Raw genomic sequence first — 24,034 nt, 5'->3', positions numbered from 1 at the left:
ATTAATCTTAAAAGCTATCCTAAGGTGCACAGAACACTCAGCATGCCACCAAGTATCAGGCTCAGAGTAGTGTAGCCTCTAATTTTTAAAGGACCCCCTCATTTTTGCACAGTGAACTACAGACTACCTCCTGATGGGGTTCATCTGGAAAACAGAGGGGACACAGGGGTCAAGGGTTTTCCCTCTCTGAACCAGGTAGGAGGACAGAAAGTAGCACTATTTCCTTTGTTTCTTCCAGGGAAAGCTTGGGAGATTCTAATGAGTTGATTTCTAACAAAGATGCATTTGTGTGTACACTTTTACATTCAAATCAGACCCATTGGAAGAGGAGCAGCCCAGAGAGGACTGGGGCTTTTCAGAACTCGTGCTGCTCAGCCAGCATAGGTCAAGATAAGCTCACCTTTTGCCGAACGTTGAAGCTTAATGCTGTCAGTGACAAACTTACCTCAACTGTGTGAGAAGGCTTTGTAATCGCTCTACAAATATTGTATAACACAAATAAAAATGATCAGACTGGCAAGGGAAACACCCTGTCACACATCCAGGCAGGCCAACCAAGGGTAAATTTGTCACGGGGAGTTTAACCCAGCGTCAACCACCAGCGTCCAACAAACGTATTTTAAATCTTCTCTGGATCTATATTGTTTTGAAAGACCCTGCCTTCCTCCCAGCAAATGTCACCTCTGGGCCACAGATGAATCATGCTTGGGTAAAATATCAGTGTATAACTTCCTCAGATGAGATTTCAGTACATTTAATTATCTCAAGGTAGAAGCATCTAATTTTGATAAACTGAAATGGTAGAATGTCACCAACCTGCAGCCTGGCACTGCTGAATTTGTGCAGATAAAGGAATAGCAAGAATAATACCCAGAAGACACGGTCAGGGGCCCAATCCTGCCATATTGCCAAGGGCTGAAGGGTAAATGCTGAGAGACATAACTTGAAGTTGTCATGTGTGATCTTAGTTATCTGGACAAGTTTGCTCTTTTCTAAAGATAAAATGGAGCCAGGGGTGGTATCTGGGTACCTACATAACCACAAGTGATCTCCACTTCAGGAACTTGTGTGTTAGCTGCAAGTGCAGAGATTAACCCATAGCCATTTCCGTTGGAGTGGGGACTTGCAATGCTGACTTTTAATACTGAGTAATGAGGAGCCTGTAGTTCCCAGTTGCTTCCTTTCCTTATGTTTTCACTTCCATGGGGTTGTGCAGACATGCTTCCCAGAGAGCCTTCTTTCTCAGATTAATGAGAAATCATAAATTAATTAGCTGGGACAGAGTGCTTAATAGGGCTCACCAGTGTTAATGGACTAGAACGTCCTTCCTCAGCCAGAACGCTATGGCCACGATTAGTCTTTGGGCCAGCTGGAGGATGGGGAGTGAGAACGGGCATGTTATCTTCAATAAATCGTCTTGTGTGTTCTCCCTGGAATGAGAAAAAAAAAAACTGTGAAGTTGACATATAGGTGATCAGGTTAGCTTAGTGCCTGACACATATCCATACTGTGAGTTCAAAGCCCTTCCCACTAAAACTGCCATTCTGTATCCTGATACTGAAATTAGCAACGTTTCTCTAGCCCTGTTGGGGACAGGGTGTGGTAGGCACTAAGTGACAGAAAATGGAATCCTCTCCATCTGCACACGCAAAGGAGTCATCCTGAGAGAATATTCTACTTAATGACAACGTTTGTTGGGCCAACAAAGTGCCCTTTGCGCTTCGCTACACTGAGGGGTACACACTACCAGAAAAGATGAAAGTTTTTGTTATAAAAATAGTAATTTAAAAAATACAGTTCCTTTTCCTAAATCATGCCTTTGCCAATTGCAAGTATGCAGTGAGTTTTGACAGGCAGATGTCAGATGGGAGTAACGGGAGTGTGCCTTTAGCACCGTCCTGAACCCTCATCTTCCCGTCTACCTACTGCCTTCCATTGCACAAGGCAGACGAGTCACAGACACACAGCACACCCTGTTTTAGACACTGGAAATCAGCATTTCCAGTCATTATTGCCTCCACATTCTGGCAAACAAATCACAGAAAGTGTAAAACCATGATGCAAGGCAAGGCCAGCCAAGCTGAATGAACCTGGAGCCTCTGCAAACTAGCTCCCCTGATCCCAAGAAGGGACCCGCCTCCTGTCACCTGTCACTTAACACTTCAGTAGTGAGATTACTCTTAGTCTCTGATAAAATAAATTTGAGTCCATCAACCCAGAGAGGAAAATGTTACACTTACAGGGCGAGTTGCCCTACGAACGCTTTACAAATGCTTATCAGTTTGTGAAATGCGTTTTAGGCTCCACATTTGTAAGACTATAGCAAATTAAGAACAAACAGCCCATGATTTCAAATAGCTCAAGGAATCAAATAAATCTGCCATCCTAAACTGAAACTTTTCAAACACGCCTAATTGAATCTCTCATCCCCTGATTCAAATTGATGTGTTTCATAAGTTCACTGCAAAGAACAAAAATAGAGAACAACCAAAGGATTTAAAAATACCTAGCACAAAATGTTAGGTCTGTTAGTGCTTCCTTCCACTGAGGAAGCTTGTTCCCACCATAGCTTTCAAGGGTGACATTCGAGTGAAAACGTGTGATCATATAATTCTTCCAATGTTTTATTTTCCCTCAAGCTGGAACATTACCATCTCTTTTTATTTTCTTAAGACTCATAATATTCTTTGGCCTCTGCCACAAGAAAACACAAAAGCCAGACAGCAAATCCAACTGTTTTCAAGTTTGTCTTTGAAAGTTTTCACCTTGCTGGAATGTGTTTCTCAGGAGCAGGGCCTGTTTTATCAGGATCTGTCCTGACGGCACGGAGAGCCAGACTCCGTAGAACCATTTGCTTGATCTCAGCTGTGTGTGCTGTCCAAAAGTAGGGGCCTCTAGACTTCCCATGATAACTGCCTGGGAGTTCGAATGCTGCCATGATATTAAAAGGTAAAAGAGTTTACCTTCAACCTCTGAATCCGCTCTTTCCTAGCTAAGGTATCTAGTTTCCGCTTTATTTCCAGCTGGTGGTAGCGCTGTGGAGGATAGAACCATGCTAGTTAGAGCCAAGAATATTTTAGAGGAAAATAATCCCAACAGAGGTAGCTCTGTTTTCAATTACCCCTCTTGTCATTTGAGTGGAGAAGAACCACCTGCCTAAGTGTGCAGGTGGAAATATCAATTGCCACCACTCTTTGGGGGGCCAATTACAAACACGCCTTAGCTAAAATTATTCATGCCCTTTAGCCATAAACTTTGTTCCTAAACTGAAGAGGAAAACTGAGTAATGGCTTTTAAATGTTTTGTACAAAAAAAAATACTATCTGAAAGGGGCCCCACCCCCCCTTTTTTTAATAGTGCAATAGTCATGTAAATTTTGGGAAAAATGGTTAAATGTTTGGAACATCCATGGGCTGGAACAAGATAGAATCATTTAGATAAAGTTTTTAAAGATTTTGCTTTTTTTATTAGATATTTTCTTTATTTACATTTCAAATGTTATCCCCTTTCCTGGTTTCCCTTCTGAAAAGCCCCCTACCCCCTAGCCCCTTTTCCTGCTCACCAACCTACCCACCCTGCTTCCTGGCCCTGGCATGCCCCTACACTGGGGAATCTACCCTTCACAGGTCCAATGGCCTCTCCTCCCATTGATGCCAGAGAAGACCATCTTCTGCTACATATGCAGCTGGAGCCATGGGTCCCTCCATATGTACTCTTTGGTTGGTGGTTTAGTCCCTGGGAGCTCTGGGGGTATTAGTTGGTTCATATTGCTGTTCCTGCTATGAGACTGCAAACTCCTTCAGCTCCTTAGGTCCTTTCTCTAGCTCCTCCATTGGGGACCCTGTGCTCAGTCCAGTAGTTGGCTGAGAGCATCCACCTCTGTATTTTTTTTAATGGAAACTGAAAGTAACACAGGAGGAAGCAAGATACTGAATGCATAAGAATCCAGTGACTGGTGGAGCCTGAATATTAAGATTATAGCCACATACCAGAGCATCCCTGGAGTGAGGAGCTGCTTTCTACGTCTCTAGTTTCAAGTCTATCACATTTCATAACCAAAGACACCGAGAAACACAAAAACAGGTTTGTGTCTTGGTCTTACTTTCTATTTCCGGTTTGATGGCTCAAACCCACGTCCTTGTCACAACATTGCATGATGATTTTCTTCTCTGTGTGTGCAAAGGATGGTTTTATTTTTATTTATGTGTCTTTGGACATGGTGGTAGAGGGGCTGCTTCTTGATGCTGGAGTTACAAGCAGACATGTGCAGCATGGAACGGGTTCTGGGAACTGAACTCTGGCCCTCTGCAAGGGCAGCCAGTGGCCATACCTGATGAACGGCATTTGAAATCCACTGTTCACTGTTCATTGTGAGAGGTTCTTGGAACCTAGCTCAAGATGACCTGAAACTTACTACATAGCCCAAGTTGGGTTCAAAATTGTGGCAATCCTCATGTCTAGTCTTCCTGAATATTAAGATTATAGCCACATGCTACCACACTTGGCCATATTATGGTTTTATTGGTGTATAAATATGACCAGAAGATACTTTAAAAAAGAAGTGTAGAATAATAGCCATCTCTGAAAGTAGAATCCTTTTGCAATTAATTTTTGCTTTATGATTTGTCTGTTTTCCAATTATTTTCATATAATAATTGGTGATTTAAAATATACCTAAATAGAAAAGGTCTCCCAATTAGACTTGAAATCAGCCCGTGGTTTTCTTGTCTCATTGTTCCTTCAGGGAAACTCTTTCTTCTGGTCTTGGTCCCTGCCAATTCCTTCACTCCTGTCCTGGGCGTCATCAATCATCTCTTGACTCTTCTTGTTCTTCTCCCTCCTGCTCTGATCTTTCACCCATTCAGCAACAAATTTTGCTATATTTACTATCAATCTGTTCCCAACTTGCATTTGTCCCAAACTCTCTGCAGTCAGCAGCTGGGCACCTCATCACCATGGCTGAAACTCTTTCCCCAAGCCCTCGGTGCCTCCTGGGTCCAGACCCCTGTGGAGCCATTCTGCAGATTTTGAGCACCTGGGCCCCTGGCTCCCAGACAGCATTCTCCCAGGCCTGTTCCTCACCAGGGAAGAGTTTCTATTCCTGTGCTTCTGCTCCTTCCTTCCTCTGCTCCTCCTCATTCAGTCCCTAATGCTCTCTCGGCAGCCCTCTCCTTCTCTACTGTCCCCATAGACAGCTGCCTCTCCCTCCCTCTCTCTGGCACTGTTAGCTGAACCCTTTGGCAACAGATTCCTAATTGACCTCCCACCTCCAATCTTTTCCAGACCATTAATCCATCCTCTGCATCTACAGCAGCAACATCTCAAACAGCTCTGCTCATCTATTTCACTCCCTTGCTGTAAAAGCATTCTCATTGCCTCAGCGCCTACACTGCAACCTGCCTTGGGAAGTCAAGATTTTCCAGAAACAAGGCTTCAGCTTTTCAGATGGTGTCACTTCCTCCTGCCAACCAGCCCCCCTGAGCAGTCTTTGGGCTTTCTTTCCATCCACAGGATGCTGCATATGGCTGTCCTGCTCTGGAATTCCTCTCCTGAGCTCTTTCCCAGAAGCAGGAGCTCTGTGCCCCTTGCACCAAGGCCCCCAGGACACCTCCTTGTTTGCAGGATCCAATTTGACACTTCCCTTTTCTATGCAATCGCTGTGCCATATTTCTATAAACAGTGTCTTGCAGCCACAGGACAGGGTCCCCTCTTGGCACACAGTGAGTCAGCTACTGTTGAGCGAGGAATGCATGAACACCTACAGAAATGTCAGGGAAAACTGTAGCAGATTCAAGCCAATGGGAGGCACTGTGCCAATCTGTAGACAATCCTAGCTGTTCTGGTATATTAACAGATTAGGTATGTCTTCTGAAACATGGCTAGGGGCTGAACAGTTCTTCATTCCACTGTTTTCCACGTTGGTGGATATCTGTAGACTCTATGGATTGAATACTCCTGATCTGAATGTGCAGAATACTCTGAAAGCCGAAACCCTTAAACACAAACACCATGTTTACAATACTTTCAAGTTCTGAGCATCTCATATTTATCTTTCTAACTGTACATGTTGGTTTTTGTGCATGAAATATGCATCGTATGAACCGAATGTCTTGGGTGTACATGCAGAGATCAGAGGATTACACAGGACGTCCTGCTCCATGCTATTCTTTTAGGACAGGGTCTCTCACTGAACCCAGAACTAGGCTGGCAGCAAGTCACAGCCAACTTCTGTCCCTGGGATGGGGTTACAGGCACATGTGTGACCACACTGGGGTTTATCCGGTGTGCTGACAACTGGAACTCAGGATGTTCAGCTTGTCTAGTAAGTGTGCCTACCCTGTGAACTGTCTTCGCAGCCTCATAATTCAGATTTTCAGACTAGAGAAGGCCAAGCTCCCTCCATATTATATTTGCTATACATTCTTTTAAATGTCATTATATGTTGTGAGAATATGAGACTCAACTGAAAATATATGTGACAGTGCTAATGTATCTGATATACCTACAAACTAAGGATCTGGACAACATTGAACTCAGCACTTCTAAAACTAAAAATCATGTAGGGGTTAATTTAATAACATAACTATTTCTATTTTAGCAGAATTGCACCATTCCCACTGGTGCATTTACAATCAGCAAATTTGGGGTTGTCAACCATGAGTCTCCATAATTTGTGGATACAATTTGAATTTTTTTTTAAAAAAATGAATTGCTAAGTAGGCAGAAACTGTATTGTGCAATATACATCTTAAGTGAGCATTCGGAATGATTGATGTAATAATACAGTCAACATAATAACAAATATTTTCACTGGTACTAAACTTGTTGCAGGTTTACTGATAGTTCTGCATTTGTTTAAAAAATGTTAACGCACCCACAAGTCATAGATTTTCCAAGCCGCTTCTCTGATTTACTGCTGTGTGAATGTGCCAAGGAGTGGTGTCCTTTTTCACAAAGACTAAATGGTGTTTAACGATTGAAACCACCGTTTTGTGGAGCAAAGCTGCAAAAATTTATCAGGTTAGCTTCATATCCTACTAAAAGTGCAATGTCAGATCCCACAAAACGTGTTGATGCTCAGCCTGTAAATCCATGCTGACCAATGTGTCCTAAAGTAGGAGGGACAGCAGATGTTTCAGTGCCTATTCTGTGAAACTTAACATACGGCTGAGCTACAGAGCCTTAAAAGAATAACAGGTCTGAGATAATTCATGGCACTGGAATTACTGATATTTAAACAGATGTCACTTTTTTTAGCGAATGGAAATTAAGGTACAGATGGTGAGGGCTGGGTAGCCATTGTGGATTAAAAGAATCTACATTTAGAAAATTAAATATCACAAAGTTTATAATCATGTCCATATTTCTTCTGAACTAAAGAGGAGGAAAAACTTGAGAGTCCAGGCTTCTAGATACTTAGGAACAAACCAGTTTCCCTTGGTCCATCCCTTTGTTGTTTAGGAAGAGTTACCCAGTCTAGCATACAGAGGGAGGAAAGGCACACCTCCATATCTAGGACCTTGTGGAAAATGGCCCGGGCTAAACACTCTCGGATGTATTTTTGGTGATCCTGCTTCATGTTGTTAACTTTGTATTCCTTTTCAGAAAGTATCCTCCCACTTCTCGTTATCTGTGGTGAGAGAATAAAAAGTGTGAATAGATAAGTAGAACTCACAAAGAAATACAAAGTAGCACCATGTGTTGTTAGGTACCAAGAAAGGCAAGGGAGAGAGGAATGGGGGAGGAAGGAGAAAGAAACAAAGAGAGCAGAGGGAGAGGAGAGAGAGGAAGAGAGAGGGAGAAAAAGGAGAGAGAAGGGACGGAAGGAGGGAGGGAGAGAGAGGGGGGCTGGGGGAGGGAGAGAGAAAGGGAGGAGGGAGGAAGGGAGGGAGAGAGAGAGAGAGAGAGAGAGAGAGAGAGAGAGAGAGAGAGAGAGAGAGAGAGAGAGAGAGGAAAGTGGCCTTTTCAAAGCCTAAGGAGAATACCATTGTCACTAATGAACTTCTGCTTTTAATGAATATTTCATCAAGCAGAAAGGAAAAAGGAAGTCTCTCTTACCTGTCAGTGTGAAAACACACACAGGTGGTACACTTGACGTTTAAAACAAGGTTTTCATTAGAGTAACAATTTTCCAGTGACGGAACCCAGGTGTTCTTTTCAGTCTCTGAAAGCACCCTGGGAAGAGGAGGTGCTACCTTGAAAGAGCTCAGGAGAGCAGGCCTGTGGGCTCCCCGGAAACCCTGGGGGGGGGGGGGGAGGCTAGGCAGACAAGCCACTGAGGAAGCCTTTGGTTTGTCTTGAGAAATAATTGGTTTCATTGACTCTCATTACTCCCTCCACTTTGCAGCCCCAAAACATAATTTAATTTGCTATGATTTAGAATTTTACAAATTACAGAGAAGTGTGCAGAGGCTTTAATATATATATATATATATATATATATATATATATATATATATATATATATATATATATATATATATATATATATATATATATATATTGGTCACAACGGGGATCACTACTACGTGTCCCAGAGTGTGGATTTCTGCCCCTCACTCTTTGCTTGTCTTGACTCTGTCCCTGGGCTCTATCTGCTGTTGTCCTCTGAGCTCCCTGTAAGAGCTGCTGGACAGCGCTACCTCCCATCAACATGCTCCTGTTAAGTTTAAGGTCAAACCACCTTTACATTCCCTTTCTTATGTTTAGGCGCGCGCGCGCGCGCACGCGTGTGTGTGTGTGTGTGTGTGTGTGTGTGTGTGTGTGTGTGTGTGACCGCGTGCGCCTATGTGCATTCGACTGAGGATGCCAGCCAAGGCAGCAGCTGTTGAATGCCCTGGAGCTGAAGTTGCTGGAAGTTATAAGCTGTTCTGTGTGCTCAGGTGCGTGGTCTTAACAGGAAGCCATCTTTCCAGACCCCACATTCATGTTCTTAATTTCCTTCTTCAATTTTAGCTGTAATTTTATACTGTTGGTGCTTCCTTTTACTTCAGATAACCCACTTAAGGTGTCTAGAATGCACCGACTTCGTGTCATTGCGAAGTGTCTAGAGTTAGGCCTTCCTGACTGCCATTACTATATCTCCTTGGCAGTTGGCTTGTTTGTCATCGTTATCTGTCTCTGGGATTGTCTTCTCTCCCCAGTTAGGCTGGAAGCTCCTGGAGAGTCACAGCGCTCACACTCTGAGTGAAGTGGGTATAACCCACCCCCACCCCCCCAAGAGCCCCGAGAGATAGAGAAACAGCAAATCCCACAGGTCTGGGGTGAGTTTCAAACTCACATCTTCTAAGGAGTTTCTGTGTGATGTGAGCACGGCAGGCTGCAGGCCTCTTCCTGGATCCATTTCTTTAGAGCAAGGAGCCACGCTGTCCTTACCTGACTTGTCATACTTGTAACAGTGTTCATTGCATGCTTACGGATGGTGTTAAGTAGACACAGAGCCCTGCCCAAAGAGCAGGAAGCTCACAGTGTTCATAGTCACACAGGGATTGCAGGGTGACTCACTGCAGGTCCCTAACAGTAACAGCCATGGTGATGGTGGTGGTGTGGGGGCTTGGGGGTAGAGGGTTGCCTTCATTTCACAATTGAGGAAGTTGGGCTGCAAGTGGTACACCTGTAAGTCTTGTTCCTGGCAGAGCCAGGTTTCACCTCACCCTTCTGATAACAATGCCCCGGGAGGCTGCAAGGGACTTTCTCCTGAGCTCCACCTAGCCAGTGCCAAGCACACAAACAACTATTAGAAGCACAATACATTTCTTTCAACATCAAAACAAGGCTGTACTTTAAGAAAGCAAACAGCCAACCCAGGCTAGAGCCACACCCCTTCTCTTTCAATGGAAAACCATAGGGTTTTTTGAGTTAGATTTTTTTCCACCGAATACACATTTAAAGGAGCAGAAACTGTGTGGGAAGAAGGGCTTTGAAGCTGATGGAAGGCACTAAGGTATCAATAAACCATCACAGGGAAATGAAAGTTCAAAAAATAAAAAAAAAAAAGAAAAAGAAAAAGAAATAGACAGAAAAGGAAGCCAACTGTTTATGTTTGCCACACCATACTCTATGAGTATTAAAAATAATATTTTTCTTCTGAAACAATAGTCTTCTCTGTCCTCCTTACTCTTTAACAGTGTCTGGTCCATAGACTGTGTGCTAATGAATGAATAAATAAACAAGCCAACTATGCTGTTGAAATCTCTCAGGGAATTTTTGTCAATAATTTATGTTTCCTTGGTAGCCATTGTAACCTCTCTCCTTTGTTTAGAAAGAGCTCCAAATAAAAAAATCAGAAGTTAAAAGGGAAGTAATTTTTCTGAATTAGTAAGGAGAAAAAGATGTCACAGACTCAAAGGAAAGCTGAAGAAAGGTTGGGAATTTGGGGACTTAATTAAAGAAGAAAGTGACCAGAACTCAGAGCAGTCTTACCAGCCCAGATCTTAGGAGGTGCCGCCTGATCCTGGTGTTGTTAAAATACCCAGCCAGGTGTTTATCCGTAAGGCTATTATATGTTGCAAGTAATCTGAAACAGAAAGGAGAAACCATTAAGGTTTTATGAGGGTTGCTTGATAACCAAGGCCATTTTTGGCAACACTGCCTAAGCGAGCACGCTGCCTTGCATTTGTAGACAGATTTAACAGCTGACAGCCAACGATGCATTTGAAGACAGGTACAACAGTCAGCTGAGAGGCTATGTATTTCAGGTCTTAGAGTGAGAGGCAGGGGACCCTCTTGGTTTGGGTTATACAAAAGAGAAAACCAGAAATGAGCGCTTAAAATGTGGGTGAAAAGTCAGAGAGTCTTAGCAGTGGGGGTGACAAGGAAGCAACAGCTGCTTCAGCGTTCCTCTGCTTCTCCTGTGAACCCTCACACCTCACACTTCTCTCCTGCCAGCAGGAAGCACTTTGGAGGGCATCCTCCATCTGCCAGGGGGCTGGGAACTGCTGACACTCAAGTGCGTCCTCAGAAAGCATGCCCTGGTGTGCCCTGGCTTCTATGTGACCCTCCCTCCACATCAGGAAGCCCCACGTTACATCTCTGATTCCACAATGTAGGATTCCTCACTAGCCCTCGTCCCCCTCTGGCTCTGAAGACCAAGTGCACCCCTTGATTCTAAACATTCCTCCTGATGTTGTCTGCTGGGATCTTAAACTGTAAATGTCCTGAAGAAATAAAGATACCATTTTCTGTGGGGGTTTTTTTTTTTCATATTGACAGAAAGTCCTAACTTATGCCCTAACATTTTTGACTTCTCAACTTACTCACATTCGTCTAGACAGCTTCATTAAACCAGTGTCTAGTACCAAAACTTTAATGTATGGAATATCTTAGATTTTTAGGACATTTTAAGAATTAAAGGAAGCCAGATGTAGTGACACACATATCTAAGATCCCAATATTCCTCTCGAGACACAGAAGCAGGAGGATTTCAGTTGGAGAACAGCCTGATCTATTTAATAAGACTCTCTCACCTTAGGACAAACTGAATTCTTGGCTATATACTGTACCTTAATACATGCTTGTGCTCAGTCTACAATTCATGCTTGAAAACTGGAAACTACTTATGCTCTTTAAACCTAATTTTATCATGTACCTTAAAAAGTATGCACATACTTACATGTATGTACATGCAGGCATATATACATATATACATATACATATGAACACACATATATGGGTTGGGTGTGTAGCATATGTATGTATACATCAAGCCTTACCACAGTCCTGTCCTTTAAAAAAAATGCATAAAATGCAGCAAGGATTTGAACACTTGAACAGCTGCTTCTTAGCTTCTTCTGACACTACAGTAAGGACTCATAGACTGGAGAGAATGTTAACAGGAATTTTATTTAGCTGTTTGCAAGACCTTAATTATGGGGAGATTAAATTGGTGACCTTTTCCTGTCTCTCTTCTCCTTAACAACCCATCTCAGAAAAGCTCCATGCTGCCAAATGGTCAGGAAAGTTTAATTTTGCCCACAAAAAAAGAGTGAAAATCTGTTACAAAGCCCAGAAGCCAAGGTGCCACATGAAGGCTACAGACAGGAACAACTGCAGAAACCATTCTTTCCCTGGGTTTATGTAAAAAGACAACCCAAGAGTCTCACCGAGGCACACACAAAACCCGCCCCGGATAATGCTTTGAAGCCATCTTTTAAACAAACTGTCTTGGTGTCCTACAGTTCATCAAAGGTTTCCTGTCTCTGAAAGATCAGCCTCATATCCCTTCCCCTTTCTGAATCTCAGAATCTCTTTTCAGCTCTTCATTTCCAAAAAGGTGAGCAGGTGTCTCTTAGTCCTAACAATCCAGATTGCACAGCTCACAGGTTCTTACGATAAATCATTACAGGAAGCTCACATACAGTCTTCTGTCTGTCTTGCAGGTCCACGTTTAAAAAAATAAAAACCAACACTTTTGTAATAGAGAGGAGGGTTGAGACCCCTGATTAAATAAAGTGAAGTTAAAAAGTTGTGGAGGCAAGAGCTTCAGTCTCACTATTGATGAACAAAGCAGCCCTTCTTCTAATTCAGGCTTCATACCTTGCTAAATATTCAGGTTCTAATACCAATGGCCAGTCACCTTTAGTACCACCCAATTATAATCTTCCTCTGTTTTCTCAGCTTCTGCCAGAGGAGTATGTGTGCAGGATGCTCCCCAGTCCCACTGAGGCTGGAGGGGTATGTGTGCTATGTGTGCAGGATGCTAGATGGCCCACCCTCAGTCTGAATGAGGCTTTAGGAGAGCAAGCTGGACATTTTTATACTCATCCATTTGCTATCCATTCCTATTTAGGGAAAAATGTATGTCCCTGGTTGGGATTTTGCCTGTAAAAGGAGTCCTTCCACAACCACTCTCCAGTGTCACATAGCCAGTTGTGATAACTTGGCAGACACACCATACCCTCCAGGCTCACCCAGCATTCATGATTGCATTTTCAGACAATGACTGAATATGTTTGTATTTGGCCTAGAAATGCAGACTAATTAATTAATTGAGAAGAAGTTGTATCTAGTGAATGATGTACACACCTAGCTCAATGGTCAACTTTTCAATAGATAATTTAAAATGTCAGCCTCGTTCTGCTCAGCAAGACTCGGTTTCTAGAGAAAGGATCCCAGTCTGTACAACCAAGACTGTGGTCTTACTCTTTATGTGTGTTTGGCGTGGGCCCATAGCCCTCCGTTGTTTCTAATGAGCCTTTGCTTCTATTGAGCACATGTGGCCCAACACAAAATTATACGTGTGTGTGTGTGTGTGTGTGTGTGTGTGTGTGTGTAAAATTCCGTTTTGTAGTTCCGAAGAGTGACATCCGTACATGACAACACAAGGTCTCAACATCAGCCCAGCTATAAGAGATCAACTGACCAGGCCACAAACAGAGGTTAGCAGAGCTTTGTTTCATCCACTTTCACCGTACATTTTCAGATTTTGTTTTCGGCAATGGGTGAGAAAAGGGTACGTGACCTGGGTGTGGTGACCAGACTACTTCCTTCCCTTTGTCTGTATCAGTTGTCATAGCTGACCTTCAGTGTCACTGTTGCTGACCTGTGATCTCTCTTGCTCACTGTCCATCACTGACCCCATTTGAATCACTCCATTAAAAGGTCATGCCATTCACCTAAACCTACCAATCACTGATCACTGTCCAGACCAGTCTAGCTTTCTGTCTTTCTTTTTTTTAAATGATGGGTAACCCCAGGTTCCTGGTGCAGAAGGTCTGCTCTCTGAATTCAGGGACTGGAAGAGTGCCCGAGAGGAAACAAAGCATGCTGTGTTTGTGTTTGTGCTGGATTGCTTCCCAGCTTCCACGCACAGCCGCTTCCTTCAGAGCCTGGTGCTGAGTCACTGTGAGCCCTGCTTTCCCAGATGCGGCTTTTCAGCACATATCCCGGAACCCTCACCACCCACCAGGCAGGATGTATAAACAGGGATCTATAGAAACGAAACTCAGCAGTTCCGAACAGTTCCTCCATCTGGCCCCAAACAGTATGTCCCATAGAAATCTGAAGCAAAGCAGAGGCACAATCACCGTCATTAGTCACCAACATTTATTGAGATTGCTGATATTTTTAGATCATTCTGTAAGGGAGGGTGCAGAGACGCTACTGTATTCAAAAGTCCCAAGCCAGCCAGAGATGTGCACGTACAGACCTTATGTGCCTATGTGAACTCACGTTTGATCTCTACCAATACCATAGTCTAGTTCACCCAACAACACTGTCCAGTCCAGTGTCTTTGTGGCTCAGTCCTTATAGGTGCTTGCACACAAGCTTGGCGACCAAGATCTCATGCATGCCTGCATGTTCAAACGCATTAATTAATTAAAATTGCGTTAAGGGTTCTGAGAGATGAGCAACAAGTAACACGCCAGCTCTTCCCAATTCTAAAATGGGAACCTCCCAAACAAGGTGACAGTCAGGGCCGGGAGCTCCTTCTGAAGGCAATGATCCCTGCTGGAGCCCAAGGAGGAGTTCATTTCTCCAGCCTACAGCAGTCTTTCCCCAACCCACTCCCCACCCGCAGCCCCCTCACCCTGTATCCCTTTGGGAGAGGTTGGGGTAGATAACTGTTAAGACTCCTGATGCTGCTTGGTCCACCTCCCCCAATATCGGCTCTGTCACTGGAGCAGGTAACCTGACTTCCTCTGCCTCTGTTCTTCCACTTTCACAAACACTGCCCTAGACACAGGTCCATCAAGTGCTCTGCCAGTGCTCTGTGTTGTTCCACAACAAAGATTATTTGACCTCCAGTTTCAAATAAAGCATTTCCTCAGTTCCATGTGAGGCTACATTAGAACGGCTTTAACATATGTAAGGTTCCAGCGCTCCTAATCTAAGTACATGTTCACTAACAAGATGCAAACCTTTTCCCAACCAACTCTCTCATGCCCTTCAGTGCCATATTGGCTTTTCTTCTGTACCTGTTCATATTGAAATCAACCGGGTGGGAATCTAGGATCATTAGGAAAACAAATCTCTGGTCATGTCTGAAAGAGAGCTTCTAGATTATGTTCATTCAAGTGAGAAATCCTGTTTTAAATCTGAGTGGCACTGTCCCATGAGATGACGGAGGCGTGGGCTTATATAAAGTAGGAAGCAAGTTGAGCACCTGCTTTCACCTCTCTGCTTCCAGATGTGGGTGCAAAGTGACCACCATCTACCAGAGTGGACTGTACGCTCAACTGTGACTCAAAGTAGCCCTGACCTTCACAGGGCTTTTGCCAAATGTTCTGTCACAACACTTGAGACCAATAAGGAATGGACACACCTAGCATGCACCTCAATATGCTGTGAACTCTGCCTGCTATGCAGCTCCAACCCCAACACACCTATAGGAGCTTAGGACAACTTCACCCTGTTTTCTGTGCCGATTTTAGCACACTTTGGCTGTTACTGCAGGCTACCACAGTGTTTCAGCAGTACTGATTTGTAGTAGAGTTAAAGCTTCCTCTTCCTTACTGAACTGGGGCATCACAGCATGTTATGTCTCAGCCCATTGCATGATCTCCACCCTCCAGACTCCAGGAGTATAACCACCACAGCTGATGGATGAGACCACCATGGAAATACATAATGAGGAATTACAAACAGTAACTCCCTTGACTCCCACAACTTTTGGGAAGTAAAGTAACAAGGACAGTATGCTGGACACTGAGCTGCCTGGTACTGAGGGATGGAGGGAGAAGAGAAGACCAAGGCTCTCAGTTAGTACAGGAGCATCAGGAGAAAAGCAGAAGACAGAAAAGTCATTGTGAGAGGGAACAATTAAGATGAAAGAAGGATGTGAGACAGGCCCAGCTAAAGACAGATGGAGAAGAGGAACAGAAATGCAAACAGGAAACTTAAAACAAACCCATAGGGGAGAGCCAACCCCTGACACTATTAAAGATACTCTGCTTTGCTTGCAGACAGGAACCTAGCACAATTGTCCTCTGAGAGGCTCTACCCAGTAGGTGATGGAAACAGATGCAGAGACCCATAGCCAAACATCAGGCAAAGCATGGGAAGTCTTGTGGAAGAGTGGGGGATAGGATTGAGAGATCCAGAGGGGCCAAGGACACTGTAAAAAGACCTACAGAGGCAACTAACCTGAGTCCATTGGGGCTCACAGAGACTACACTGCCAACCAAAGAGCGTGCAGGGGCTAGACCTAAGCCCACTACACATTTGTAGCAGATGTGCAGCTTGGTCTTCATGTGGGTCCCTGACAATTGAAACAGGAGCTGTCTCTGACTGTTGCCTGTCTTTGAATTCCTTTCCCCTAGCTGGGCTGCCTTGTCTGGCCTCAGTGGGCAAGGGTGAACCTAGTCCTGCTGTGGCTTGAAGTACCAGGGCAGTTACCTATGGGGTGTTCTCCTTCTTTGAGGAAAAGAGGTTGGGTTAATGGGGGTGTTTGTGAGGGTAGGACTGGGAGGAGAGGAGTATGTAAAGAGATGCAATCAGGATGTAAAGAGAGTGAATAAGTAAACAAATTAATGAAAAAAGAAACGGTTGAAGAATGTCTACTGAGAGAACACAAACAAGTTTTAAAATTCCAATCATCACCCTGATCCCAGAAGCACAGATCTCACTTGAGAAATACATGATAAACAAGAGTTAAGAAAATTGACTTCTTCAAAACTTACCAATTCACAAAAATAGACTCCAATGAGAGAAACCTCGATGAAGTCCCAGACAAAGAATTCAAAAGAATTATTAAAGAATGTTCAACAACATAAAATAAGCACGAAAAGTAATGAACTCAGAGCACTGATAGCTGAATGAAATAAAATGTCAACACAGGATATGAGGGAGGAATTTAGTAATTTCATAAAGACATAGAAATCCTGGAAAAATTGAAATTTTGTAAATGAAACAAGGAGAGGAGGCAATTAAGCCTTACCAGTTACCAATAGAGTAGATTGAGTGGAAGAAAGGACATCAGGGCTTAAAGATAAAGTAGACAAATTTGATTGGTTGATAAATAGATGATAGATAGATAGATAGATAGATAGATAGATAGATAGATAGATAGAGGATAGAGGAAAACAGTAATAACAAAATATCCAAGAACAGTACTCTGAAAAATCAAGTGTATGAATCATGGCCATAGAGGAAGAAGTTCAAACCAAAATTAATCAGCTGAGAAAAAGAAGGCTGCCTCATTGCTAAAGAGGCCTCTCCATCTAAAGCACACCATAGCTCTAAACACACTTGTGCTAAACAGTGACATCCAATGCTATGAACACTACTGCATGTAAAGGCACAGATTGACCCCATCACAATAACGGGGTTGAATTCACCAATCCACTTACACGCATAGATGGGTCATCCACACCAAAAAATAAAAATCAAAACTAAACAAAACACCCAGGTGTCCCATGACATTATAGATCAACTGTACTGAGTGTTCCTCTTAGTGCTGCAGAATATACATTCTTCTCAACAAGTAACAGTGCATTCTATAAAACAGAGCATTTTTAGGGCATAAAACAGGTTTTTACAAAAACAAAACAATTAAAATAATTTTCTGATTTTCATCTTATTCCAGTGGAATTAAATTAGAAGTCAATAGGGAAAAAAAACTGTTGGGGGTGACCTGCTCCTCATGAATGGCAGATCATTGAAAAATCTGAGGGAAGCTTTCAAAATTCTTATATTTGAATGAAAATACAGCACAGAAGATCCTGCCATGAGATGAAAGTGGTTCTAAGAGAAAAGATGATAGCTACAACTGTTAAAATTAAAAAGAAAAGCAGGGAACTCTCAAATGAGTAATTCAGTGAATTTATTTTAAAGTTTTTGAAATAAAAAACAATATAAAAGCAATAGATGGAAAAAATAATGAAGGTCAAGGCAGAGATTAATGAAATGGAAGTGAATAATATGACGAATCTGTGAAACAATAGAGTTAGTTCTTAAAAGAATCTGATTATGATCAATAAACCCATATCCAAACTAGTCAGAGAGAGAGGATACAAATTAATAGAATTGGAGATGAAAAATGAGATATAACAACGAACACCAACAAAGTTCAAAAATTATTGGGGAGTGCTCTGCAAACCTGTATTCGAATAAATTGAAATTTTTAGATGAAATATATATGTATTCATAAACTTATATGGCCTACCAAATTTAAAACCAAAATTTAAAAATCAAAAATTAAAACTTAAATAATAAGCAATGCAACTGAAGAAGTAATTATTAATCTGCTAATTAATAAAGAAATAGTCTGTTAATTAAAAAGAAAACAACTTAGGACCTGATACACTACTGCTGATGTAACAAAGTAAAACCAGTGTTTCTCAAACCATTCCAGAAATTATGAGGGAGTGGTGGGGATGGGTGTCCATGAGGAGGCTCTGTGGGTAAAGGCATTGCCAATGAGCCTCACAGCTTTAGTTTTTTGACCTCTAGGACCACATGCTAGGAGGAGGGAACAGACCCCCCCTAGATTTTCACCTTACGTTCACATGGTGCCATAGCATGAACATAAGAATAATGAATAAATAATAATTTAATCTTTTAAAATAAAATAGGAATACCCAAAGATTCATCTTATGAAACCAGTGTTACCCTGAGAGCAACATTGTTTATAGGCACAGCAAAAAATAAAATTATATATTGATTTCCCTGATGATCATAGATGTAACAACTCTCAACAAAATATTTTCAAACTGAATCCAAGTACACACACAAAAGATCATTCATATGGCCATCTTGGCATCATTGCAGGACGCAGAGATGGTAGAACATAAGCAAATCAATAAAAGCAATAGAGCACACTAATAATTTTAAGAATAGAAATTGCCTGATTGTCTCAATACATGCATAAACGGAATCTGAAAAACTCTATAACTCCTTGATTAAAAAGCCTGTAGAGAACAGACTTATAAGGATCACAACCCAAGATAGTAAAGACTATACTACAACAAACCAATAACCAACATTAGGCTAAGCAGGGAAAACCTAAAAATAATTCTGTGACCATTTTCTTCAATCTTACTCAGGATAGTCCTCTAAGAATTAGCTAGAGCAATAAGAAAATTCGTAAAGGAAAAGAATACAGATAAGGAAGCAGGAAATCTAATTATCCGTATTTGCAGACAATAAAATCATATCCATATTTAGCCCAGTACCCATTCTACCAGAAAAGTCTTAGAAACAGTTACACTTCCAAAAAAGCAGTGGGATACCAATAAATAAATAAATAAATAAATAAATCAACATTCAAAAGCTTGTAGCTTTTTATACACCAATGACAAACCTTGACATGAAACAAAGTCAGTGAGCCCTCATCCACAATAGCTGAAAAAATACTTAGAAAGAAAATGGCAAAGGAAATAGAAGACCCCTACCATGACAATTTTAAGACACTGAAAAGGAAATAGAAGGGACACTACAAGTTGCCAAGCTTTTTTGGTCATGGATTGGCAGAATCAATATCATGACAATGGAAACGTCGCCAAGCGTGATCAACAGCTCCTACACAATTCTTATCTGACTTTCGGCGACATTTTCCACTGAAAATGAAGAAACAACAGGGCAGAAGAAAGCATGGGAAGCACAATTATTCCAGGGGTCCAAAGAAAAACAATCTCAAGCCATACTACAGAGCCAGAATAACAACACACACGGTGCTGGTTCAAAAACACCAGAACTGATAAAAAAAAATATCAGTGACCAGAGCAGGAGGGCTATAGTCAAATCCATGCAGAGACACCTGATTTTCCATTCTCCATTCTTTGGAGAATAGACAGACTCTCCAACAAATGCTTCAGGAAACTGAGTATTCGTACATGGAAGAAGGAAGCCAGATCCCTGCCTCTCAGCCTGTACATAAACCAAACTGCACCAACAGCTTTAACCACCAGGCCTGGAACTCTAAAATGTTAGAGCCAAAGAAATGGTTCAAAAGTATGAACATAGACAAGAACTACTGAAAAAAGTCTGGAGTCACTAAGGAACCAATACCAAGAAGACAGCTGAGGTTGTGTAGGGAAGAGGGCAGTTACTTGAACAGAGAGATGGCTGACAGAGCAGAAGGGTGCTTTCCTAGTTGTACATGAGGGGACTAATATTGAGAACACATAAAGAACGCAAAACCTAAATTGCACAACAAACAACCCAGTCAGTAAACTGGCTAAAGGGACAGTTATATAAAGCAGTACAAATGAAAATAAACATGAAATACAGTGTGCGACACCCTCAGACAAGACAGGTCATGCACTGCATAACTAGGTATTCTTTCTCATCCCAGTCAGAGTGGTCATCATCAAGAAAACAAATAACAAAAAACACTTGTGAGGGAAGGAGAACCTCATAACCTGCTGGTGGGAATGGAACCCAGCATGGGGCGTACTCAAGAGTCTACAATTCGGACCTGCACATGACCGAGCTATGCCACAGGTAGGTACATCCCCCACACCATAGAGGTACCTGCACCACCCTTTTGCCAAAGCTCTATTTACAGTTGATGGGTTATAGAATCAGCCTAGGTGCCCATCAAGAGCAAATGCAAAGAAAAGCTAATTTCCATCAATTTCTGGAAAATGGATGTAACTGGACATCATCATATCACGATGTACATATAATAGTTATTGACAATAATGATGACTAACCTGATTAAAAGCTTTGTGAGTGTTCGTTTGTTGTTTTGTTTTGATTGTTTTTTTTTTCTTTTTCTATCTTTTTTTTTTAATTGATGGTAACACCAAGAGCAGGCTTGTGCCTCTGAAAAGTTTCTTGGTGCCCAAGCTCAGGGATATAGCATTTTTAAAAGCAAAGTCCACAAAGATACATTACAGTTAAATGAGGGTCAGAGTAATCCTGAAACATTCATTCCTGGCAGCATATAGTAGATATTTTAGACATATCTTGTCAATTATTTTGGTTAATACACCTGGACCATAGTCTATGCCATGGAAATTTCAAATGTGCTGCCAAGGCAGACTGGGCTGAGAAACACAAAATGGATTCAGAAGAGGATGATATTACATAAGACATTTCATTCCCCCATTTGTGTGTGTGTGTGTGTGTGTGTGTGTGTGTGTGGCTTTTATAACTTTGATTTTAGTTAAGGGGCAAATACTGAGTCCTGAGAATCATTAACTTAACAAAGGCAAATTTTGTTTGATGAACTCTAAAAGGCAATTTATTCATAAAATAAATATAAAAGATAAAAAGGAATACTTTAAAACCTAGTAACATCAGTCTCTTGGAGTGTGTTCTCACCCAGTGACACATGAGATATGTATTAAATTTTTTGAGAAAATTTCAAGATATTGGTAGCCTGGACTTTGTGGGTAGATTTCTACCACAGAAATTGACAAATACCTTAAATCAAGACTTTTTATTTCCTGAAAATCCAGATTAGCAGCACATAATGATATGCATAATGGGATAGGCGATATGTCTCAGGACAAGAGTGTATGGACCTCTGCCTGACACTCCCCATGCATTGACCTAAGGACTCATCTAGCTCTTCTCCTATTCCCTATCTCTCATACAAGGACATAAAAATTATGTCAAGTACAGAATCATTTTCATATACATTTCAATTAAAAAATATTATGCAAGGTATTTAATTACATTACCATGAAAGGGAAGGTTTACCTTGCGTACCAGCCTGGGAAAACTGGTGTATTTTATGCTGAACAGAATAGATTCAAGTGAGACTTGTGTGAACAAGCACAGTTTTATTAATAAGAAGGCAAAGTCTGGTTGAGAGGTGCTTTGTGTTTCAGATGACACTAAATCTGCAATTTGTAGAACTTGAGAATGCTCAAGAGGGTCTTGACAAACCTCCGCTGCCTTCCTGGGCTTCCAAGTCCAGCCAGTGTGCTTGCAGCTTGTGAATCAAGGAAGGCTTGTTAAGCAAAGCTCAGACTGCCCTGGTTTCTCTGCTTGTGCATTACCTTGTAGTCAACGGCAGAAAGGCTCTGTTCCTTGACTCAAATACTTCTCCTTTGTCTATTTGGAAATCTAGCTCCATGTGAACGAACTTGTCGTGTGTTTCTCAGTCTACCAAATCTAAGGTTAGAATCTCATCAAGATTCCTAATGGAGAAGTAAATGTGTCTAAATTGAAATATCATCTCCAAACTAAACAGCTGAGAGTAGTAGTATCAGTAAGCAGAACAAAACGGCACCTCCATTCCATAGAATTTAGTTTTCTATTATTGAAAATTTCATGACTGTTATGTAACTGTGAGAATATATAGTAAATATGAGACCAGACAGCACCTCTTAAGATGTACAATAACTTTTCTGCCACTATTTACAGCAGGGAAATCCATATTGCTTCCTACTTAATGAAAACTTTGATGAAATTAATACAGACTAAGAACCAGAAACCTGAAGGTCAGAGCTAGTCCTACCCCCACACCCACACACATGGCCCCCGGGGAACTCCCGACTTCTTCCCTTGACACTCAGCAGCCAGTGCCTACTTCCTGCTGTGGAAGACTTATTTTCATGTCTGAACATATATTTACTTTGAAGTATTGTGACATCATTTGCACATAAAATTTGCATTCATAAATGGCCACCTAGGATCTAGCTAGCCCAATCATTTTACAGTCAGAGAATATAAAGTTCTAAAAGAGAGTGTGATCTATTGATGAACACAAATCAAAGACGTAAAATCAAGCCAGACTATGCCAGGAGTGGCCATAGAACAGTACTTGTTGACTTTCTACCAGAGTAAGGCTCATTAATACTCAGTGGCTCTTGATCTCTATGGGCTCCTTCCTATAGCCCTTCTTATGTGGAGCCTGGCACCACCCAGTAAATGAGTAGGTCAGTTAATGGCAACAAAATATCTTGTCTAATCCGTAGGTGCATATTTGTATCATTTATAGAAGTCGCAGGTGAAGATCAGAGCCTTCCTTTCATCATTGCAGAGCAATAACTGATAGCCTCATGGCAGGAGGAAATGTTTGATGTCTTCTTGCATATCCCCTGCCTTTACTAGCAAGCAGAATGTTCCAGTGGTCCTCATGCCCACAGCACTGAGGATGCATCTTTGCAAAGCATACACAACCACTTTGGAAAACAAAGTTCCTTGAAGGTGGGGATGAAATACATCCCTCTGAGGAAAATTGGAGAAAAACCAATGCAGGACAGTGAACATGAAGGTCAATTCATTTCAAGCCTTTTATTATATATATATATATATATATATATATATATATATATATATATATATATTCTTGCCAACTAGAATTAGAGCAGGTCTCTGAAGCCGGCGTCTTTGTAGGGTTGATTTAGCTGATTCCACTCCAGTGTTCTATGTATTACATCACACAGTACTTTTTATTTGTATCCAAACCTGCCAGGTCTCAACAATTATGCTAAATATTGATTTACAATTTATCCCAGCATATTGTAACAATGCATCCAGAGGCGAGCCATAATATTATTTTATTTATAGCCTTAATATAGTGCTTTGAAATGACTAGTTAAAAACCAGGTCTCCAACTGTGCCAGCATCTAGCAAGGCAGCCTGCCTGACAGTGCTCAGAGATCAACCAATAGGAAGCCTTGTGTGGCAATCTGACTGGGACACACCAGCTCCGAGAAATGTGTGCTGTATGGCTCTGAGATCTTCTCCTTTAAGCCTTCTATGTCTTTAAACAGGAAAAAAAAACCAAAAAGCAAAAAAACAACAATAACAAAACATGCAACCACTTAAAAATATGCATTAACAGAAAAAAAGAACTCAGAGTAAGAGAAGCTAATGAGGCAGTTAATGGAAAGGTAAGGGATGGGGAGTTCTAGAAAGCAAACGTTCCTATCAGGAGCATTTGTTGAACAGTTACTTATAACTGTGTAGTACACACAGGAAACACACTAGACAACACGCATTTCATAAAATAATTCCCACAGCTAACTGTAATGCACCATTAGCCTTCTCTTCATAAGAGTGCTCATTTCACACATGCTGACATAACCACCCCATGAACAAGGACCCTTCTGCTTTCACCGCTGAACTGAAGTGAGTCTGTGAAGGTAGCCTCGAGAAGGGACCCTGAGAAGTCTGTGCAGTGAATGACTAACCT

The 24,034-nt window shown here is 41.8% G+C and overlaps 1 protein-coding gene across 4 annotated transcripts in view; it reads right to left on the bottom strand.

Moving 5' to 3' along the window:
- The window catches only part of Erich3 (glutamate rich 3), a 104,060-nt gene that overhangs the window by 61,536 nt on the left and 18,490 nt on the right, over window positions 1-24,034 (bottom strand). The window contains exons 2-5 of one of the 4 annotated variants that reach the window (XM_030252519.1): window positions 10,423-10,516; window positions 7,505-7,630; window positions 2,964-3,035; window positions 1,302-1,430 (exon numbers count right to left, since the gene is read on the bottom strand). In XM_030252519.1, the coding sequence (XP_030108379.1) occupies window positions 1,302-1,430; window positions 2,964-3,035; window positions 7,505-7,630; window positions 10,423-10,516 (421 nt within the window). The remainder of the gene's footprint in view (window positions 1-1,301; window positions 1,431-2,963; window positions 3,036-7,504; window positions 7,631-10,422; window positions 10,517-24,034) is intronic. The other 3 variants (XM_030252520.1, XM_030252521.1, XM_030252522.1) reach the window with 3 other exon arrangements.

Source organism: Mus musculus, chromosome 3, assembly GCF_000001635.26.
Source record: "Mus musculus strain C57BL/6J chromosome 3, GRCm38.p6 C57BL/6J".
Lineage (NCBI taxonomy): Eukaryota > Metazoa > Chordata > Mammalia > Rodentia > Muridae > Mus > Mus musculus.
The sequence above is the reverse complement of the archived record's forward strand: the minus strand, read 5'-3'. Positions and strand labels throughout refer to the sequence as shown.